Genomic DNA, 6,788 nt, shown 5'->3' with positions numbered 1-6,788 from the left:
TTTCCACTGCTAAATCATGTATAAGAAATCAAATACACTTTTGTATATTAAATTTCTGCTATGATAGATTCTGAATTAGTATAAATTATTTATACGTAAAGTCTAATGTCCATTTCATACATATCCTTTTATTGGATATAAGATTCTTCTCCTACACCAAAAGAATTACTATATCTTTTTTGCTGCTACTTATCTAGATTCTAGTTATTTGGAACGCAGGATACACAGTAAACTCAATCCTTTAAAATGAGCTCACACTTCTTGAAATTTTTTTTTAATTTGGTTTCTTGAAATATTAGCTGATTCTCCATATTCTTCTGTATTTGTTTTGCTCTTTCAGTCATCACGGAAGTTGCATTGTCACAACCTTTTCGTTGAAAATGGAATGCCATATCCTGCACGAAGCACAGGTATAATTCTAGTAGAAATATTGAAGAACAAGAGGAGAGGATAGATGTAGAAAAAGTGTAGGAATATGTAAGAATGGGTTAAGCAAAGCCATATTTGTAAGTATTAAGAAGTGGTAAGCAAAAGGTATAATAATTATATGATATAAATTCATATAATAAATTGGTCTTTTAAACTTCAAAACGGTGAATGTTCATATTAACCAGGCTTATAACCTTCCAGTTTTTGAAGCAGGCTACATTTAAGAGCAAATTAAAGCAAATAACCAGTGAAGTATTATGTCCAAAATAATACTGAGAAAACTTGGTATGTAAAAAAGCTAGCACAATCCATATGCATATTCAAATATCAGACACGGTAGTGTTACCTGTGTAATCATGTTGAAGAAGCTCCTAGGCCTAGGTTGTTGGGTGTCGATAAATAGTTTCACCCAAGGCCTTGCTTGTGGAGCAGAAAGAAACATGTAGCCAAGGACAACCTGCCGATTTAAATTCGTCTCTACATATGAGTTGCTGGTGTTGGTAAAACTGAATGGATACAAGAGAGAGAATCGGCAAGTCATCCTTGGCTGCACTTCACTTTCTGTGCCTACAGGCAAGACCACAGATGAGAGGATAATAATTGTTTAGGGACCGCCAAGTTTTGATATATGACGAATGACGAGAGAGAATGTAATTTTTTCAATTGTTAAACAGAAATAGGCAGAGACGATCCATGAGCATGTGATTATATATGGTCCAAATCAGTAAGGAGTTGAAGAGATAAGGTTCTTCTGCATCTCCTCCTCCCCATTCCCACTACTCTCGAGGTAATACTTGCCAAAAAGATTTGGAAAATATTAAAAAATGATATTAAACCCTACTTGGTTGTACAGTCTGCGGCATCAGGAAGCAAAGCGTTAGAGGGTGACTGTCAATGTAGTGTGAGATTCATGGCCTAATGCCCTAAGCATATACGCAACTAACCTGCCTTGGTATGTGAGTTTGAGAGCAATATTTTACGATACAGTAGACAGTGACTTTGAGGGGGGAAAGAGGAAGATAGAAAAGAGAGGGATATGGTTTCAGTGGAGGTATGGCACTAGCGATTGCTGGCAGTGGCAGTGCAGAAATGGTATTCACGTGCAGCATTATATTTACCATCTTCGGAGCAACTCCAAAAATATGAATTACAAAAGGACAGAAACAATAATGCTAGATGGTTTAGGAATCTCACATACTCTGACTGTAACAAGGTCACATAGAGGTCTCTTTCAAATAATCAAATGCAATGAGTGGGCTGGGAGAGCAAGTAGGAGCAGTTTGAAACACTGGTGAAGATAATATGTGGTGCAATCTGATGAGTTAATTCGTCGAAAGATGGGCTGCTCACTTCTCCGATGGAATAATGCACTGCTAGTGCTTACAACAAAACTCTCTCTCTCTGTGTCACAGGCTTACTACAGCCATACAATTAAATAGAAAGGTAAAATTAGAAGTGAAGTGAAAAGATTTGCAGTCATAATCGCAGGCGGCCTGTGAAAGCAGCAGAATTTGAAAGCAAAATAAGAAACCGTCCACATCCATATATAGACATTGGAAAGCCACCGCTTAGAGTCATTGTCATGGCTTATTCACAATAAATTGCTAGACTTCATAATCATCATTTGCTTTTAAATCTTACTCCCATATCTCTAACCATTAAAAAAAGATTAAAGGTTTTACACATAATATGAGATTAAAGTGAATAATCAAACATCAGCTCCTGTTGAATTTCATGTTCACCATCATCTACTTTTAGCATTAGAGAAGAGGAAACACCCAAAAGTACAATCATTTCTCGAGCAGCACAAACTAGGAAAACAATTGACAAAATCTGTGTGAAAAAATGAAAGGGTATAACAGTTAATAAATATTAATACAAATTAAGCAGAGATCTTCCAATTCTTACACGATCTCTTCATACGTATTTCATTGCTATCTGCTAAGCAATGGGCTAAAACTAAAGGTTAAACTTTTGGTCCTTGTATCAGGAAAGTCAAATGTATCAGTAACAAACCATATCAGGATGTAGTATTCTAAAAAGCTAAAGAAACATACATGATACAAGCACACAAGCGAATTGCTAGCTATTCATCTGGAAATCTGATCAAACAACTGATGGTATACACAGCCATACTCATAAAAGCATAGAAGACCAACTTCATGGACTTAAAATAGGGAAAAGGTTGGCTTCTGCCATCTGCAGCAGAGAGTGCAACAACAATTGGAATCACGAGCTTTCCAAAGATTTGTCAGCTAGAAGACCTTGAACATTAAACAAATCTCCGATAATAGACATGGCACTCAAAATAATGCATTCAAAATGGCACCTTACAGGCCAGGAAGAGTCAAGTACTTAATCAACTGAAAAATAATATAGTTCTTCGCATCGGCTTAAACAGTGATGGAATTTGAATTACTAAATATCAGAAGTTAGTCTCAAAGAAATTGACAGACAAATGGTTATAACCATCTCTTCCAGAAATTTATTCTTTACAATGACATTAATTACTTTGTCAACAAGGCCTGTGAAGTGAAAGCCACCCAACAAAATCCTACTCAAAGCAAGATCTCTAATTCATAAACAAACCAGAGAAATAAGCAAATCAAAACTAACATTCAAAAAAAAAAGTATCTTCCTTATTACCAACATAATAAAATGAACTTAAGAGTTAACAAATATTACAGTGTAACATCCCTGCCCATTGCAACTATTAACAACTAATACCTTCCACCTGCGCCTAGGACAGAAGCCTCAATACAACATAAAGATGCCAAATTGCACAAACAGCCGATCAATTGTCTTGGGGTGCCTCAAATCTTGTTGGAGTGTCAATGCCCATCATACAGCAAAGACCCGATATTAAAATTAAAAGCAACACAATTCCCTGAAAATCATGCAATGCAACCATATCAGAAGCCCATATATATCATAATGGAGACACTTGTATGCATAAAACAAAAAATAACACCAGAAGAAACACTTATATAACAAAAGCAATCATAACACTTAAATAAGAAAAAACAAACTCTATTGAAAAGTGTTAGAAAAAGCAGCAGCAGTCAACACCATGCTTACTCTTCCACCCACCATTACCAGACACGAGAAAACTTTTATTTATTTATTTTAAAAAAATTAATGGTTTTCCCTTATGCGACAGTGGAGGAAAAATAATAATAATAATAATAATAATAATAAAGCCATATAAGAACAAGAAAAGCATCATTGTTAAATCAGACGTAAGAGAAAAGTGCCGAAGGCAAGTACAGTAACTTACAACAAAAACTCCCTCCAGGAGTGATGATTTTATCTTGCAAACCTCATCACAGCCTGTGGAATGGGCTGAATCATTTCCTTCATTTCCTGCAGTACCTTCAGCAAGAAACCTTTCAAGCTCTCTATAAGCAGGATAATGAATGGACTCAAAAGGATCGGAAACATAAAGAGCTGCATATTTTGTCCCAGACTGATCCACAGAACTGATAACTTCAGATATTATCTCACCTGCATATAATTTTTTTAAAAAAAATAAGAATAAATACTTTTTAAAGTAATATATCTTCAATCAAATAATGCACATGCCAACATAGCTTACTCTCAGGGCGTTTTTGGCCAAGCTCTTTCAAAGAATGAGAACCTCCACGGCATAGGACAACCAAATCAGTCTCCCCCTTTCTTCTCTTTTCCATTCTTGAAACTAGATGTTCCTATTTGTTGTTTATAGAAAAATTGTGAAGAAATTAATAATAGGAAGAAAACAAGATATTAAAATCTTTATCACACCAACTCATCTGTAGAAAGGCATTTAAGATAACATTATAGAAGTTAATTTACTTGGACTGAATGCAAGTTTGCAAGTTTCTGGAAATCTCCACCCTCTATAGAGCACGATTCTGTAAATGCAACATTACTGACTCCCAAACCATGCCCACAAGCTTCCATAAAACCTGAAAACAACAAATTCTCCATTGTTTCCTCCCCAGAGGCAGCAACATATGGAAATGCCATTGAAAAATTGGACCTGGTAAAAGAGACCTGTTCAGCAGCATGGATCAGTAATCGAAAAGAAGAAAATGGGAATCTAATCTAATTATTACCCCAACTAATAAAGCTAATAAAAAAGAAGAAAATTGCAATCAGGTGGCTCCTAGTTACCTTAAGCAAGTTCACAAGAGCAGGATCTACATGTTTGTTTCGAGCCACGTCAGAAGAGTGCAACTACAGGGAATAAAGGCAATATATTATAAGTCATGTGGACATGAATATGAGAAGGGATTGCTGTTTATCACAATGCAAAAGTGAACTAAATGCACCTTTAACTCCTTTAAGAAAAGAATAAATAAATAACAAAGCTTATATAGGCTGAAAGTATTGGCATGAGCTTGTATGCAGTGAGAGTATTGAAATAGACATCCATGAGCTGAAACAGCATTACCATCACCGCGACCATATTTCTATGAAGATCATGACATGAAAATATCGACAAATTTGTTGTACTTTTGTTTCTACTACATCATCCAACATGCTTGGATTCTTGATTTTGTGAAAAGAAAGTAACACTACACTATCAAAATTAGTTTGCACAATACAAGTAAAGCTGAAATAACAATAAATTTTAAAGAAGAAGCCGCTTATTCCGATTATTGCTAGAGTTTGTTTTTGGAGATAAGGAGATAGCTATATGCAGGGATTTTTTATGAAAAAAGATGCTTATGAATACATATGAAGCGTTGAAAATAGTAATTTACACTCCAAGAATCTTACCTCTCTACCAACAAAAACAATTGCCAGATCAACAGAGTGCTCATGTTTCCTTCCGGAGCACTGCCAAAAAAATTAAACAGAAAAAATCAAAACGGAAAGTGCCAATTTATCAAGGCAATTAGCAAACTCAAACTGTGATTATAAAATTGAAGGGAAGGAAAGTGCAACCAGTAAATCAGACCAGCGTCCTTGAGAGAGGACAGAGTTGGCTAGATCCTTGGGGGAAATGATCTGATAATTTACAGATTCCTTCACTTCAATATTAGAGAACCTGTAAGCACAACAAAATCATTCCAAAGAAAATAAGATCCCAATTTGCACCTTGTAAGAAGAAGATTTAAGTAGCTATGATTTCGATCCACGCGGGGATTTAGGGAATTACCGGGAAAAAACATAAAAAAGAAACCTTACCCGGGAGACCATAGAAAAGCAGGTACCGAGGATGCCAATGAAATCTGAGCTGCTGCAACCAAACCCACCACCACTACAAATATCTTCCAAACCATCGCGCTTATTCTGATTGTCAATTTCAAATCAATTTTGTTTTATAATCTTACAAAAACGAGAAACAGATCCAGAAACAATCCACCCAAGTTCACTACAAATTTTTTTAAGAATCGGATATTCTGATCGGATCAATTCATATAAGTGAAGAAGAACCTCGTTGTCTTCCGCACCAACAACAACAAAATGGAAGCTGCCGCGTTGCGGTTACGACGGGCTTCGTTCGGTTTGGTTTGGGCTGGTCTCTTGGACTGAATACTGAAACACAACACCTTGCATTCGGGTCCCCTTGTCCTTGGGAGTAGGCTACTTCCACTTATCTCGGCCCGGGCCTAAATCATACTCTCTTGGGGGAATTACAAAATGGGGCATTGGATACACAATATTTAAAGTTTGCCCCACCATGAAAAAAAATAAATAAAATATCCTTATCTTTTACATTTTGACCTAAATTATACGAAAATTTATTAATTTTTAAAATAAATATTTTATTTTTAAAAAATATTATTTATTGAACATATAAGTCTAATCGTTAGTTAATTATTAATATTTTCGTCAACTTTTTGACGAGACAAGAGTAAAAAAATAATTTTATTTTTAATTCATTTTTATAATTACTATTACATTTTTTATTTTTTATTAATTAAAAAAAACTCCTTATGTGAGAGCACCAGAGCTTCCTTGGGAGCCCCAATAGAGCTCTCTTTGGGAGCACTAATCTGGTGCTTCCTTCTCTTGAGAGCACCGGCCGATGCTCCCCTTCCTTGGTGAGCTAGGGAGCATTGATTAGTTTTCTTTATTTGTTTAATTTTTTAAAAAATAATAATAATTTTTTAAATTAATAAAAATAGTATTTTAGTTTTTTTATAACTTCTATTAACGATGTTTGTATTCTTAGGACGAAGTATCCATTTTGAAAATTAATGGACTTCGTGTAATTTCGATCAAAACTTAGGAAATGAAAGTATTTTACCCAAAAAATATTTATCAAGAAGGAAATATAAAGGCATAATACTATAAATAATTATTGATTTATTTAAAATAATTTAATAAGTTTTTATTCTTCTATTGTATTCAAACAAGGCTTTATA

At 34.8% G+C, this 6,788-nt stretch overlaps 1 protein-coding gene across 1 annotated transcript; it reads right to left on the bottom strand.

The window, feature by feature from the left end:
* Positions 1 to 2,876: 2,876 nt before the first annotated feature.
* On the bottom strand, positions 2,877 to 5,977 carry LOC110412217 (2-C-methyl-D-erythritol 4-phosphate cytidylyltransferase). The gene is made up of 8 exons (XM_021422734.1): positions 5,605 to 5,977; positions 5,362 to 5,464; positions 5,194 to 5,253; positions 4,585 to 4,647; positions 4,264 to 4,464; positions 4,025 to 4,136; positions 3,707 to 3,933; positions 2,877 to 3,316 (listed from the first exon to the last, which is right to left on the bottom strand). The coding sequence occupies exons 1-8, from the start codon at positions 5,697 to 5,699 to the stop codon at positions 3,224 to 3,226; spliced, it is 954 nt and encodes a 317-aa protein (XP_021278409.1). The 5' UTR covers positions 5,700 to 5,977; the 3' UTR covers positions 2,877 to 3,223.
* Between the last annotated feature and the right edge of the window lie 811 nt (positions 5,978 to 6,788).

The sequence above is a fragment of the Theobroma umbraticum genome, unplaced genomic scaffold (assembly GCF_002168275.2).
Source record: "Theobroma umbraticum cultivar Fairchild unplaced genomic scaffold, ASM216827v3 scaffold_95.0, whole genome shotgun sequence".
NCBI classification, from domain to species: domain Eukaryota; kingdom Viridiplantae; phylum Streptophyta; class Magnoliopsida; order Malvales; family Malvaceae; genus Theobroma; species Theobroma umbraticum.
The sequence above is the reverse complement of the archived record's forward strand: the minus strand, read 5'-3'. Positions and strand labels throughout refer to the sequence as shown.

Coding starts and splice junctions, on each gene's coding strand:
- LOC110412217 (XM_021422734.1), bottom strand. CDS start 5,699: ATGGTTTGGAAGATATTTGTAGTGGTGGTGGGTTTGGTTGCAGCAGCT. Junction 5,465..5,604: donor GCTTTTCTATGGTCTCCCGG/GTAAGGTTTCTT, acceptor TTGTGCTTACAG/GTTCTCTAATATTGAAGTGA. Junction 4,465..4,584: donor CTCTTGTGAACTTGCTTAAG/GTAACTAGGAGC, acceptor GCTGCTGAACAG/GTCTCTTTTACCAGGTCCAA.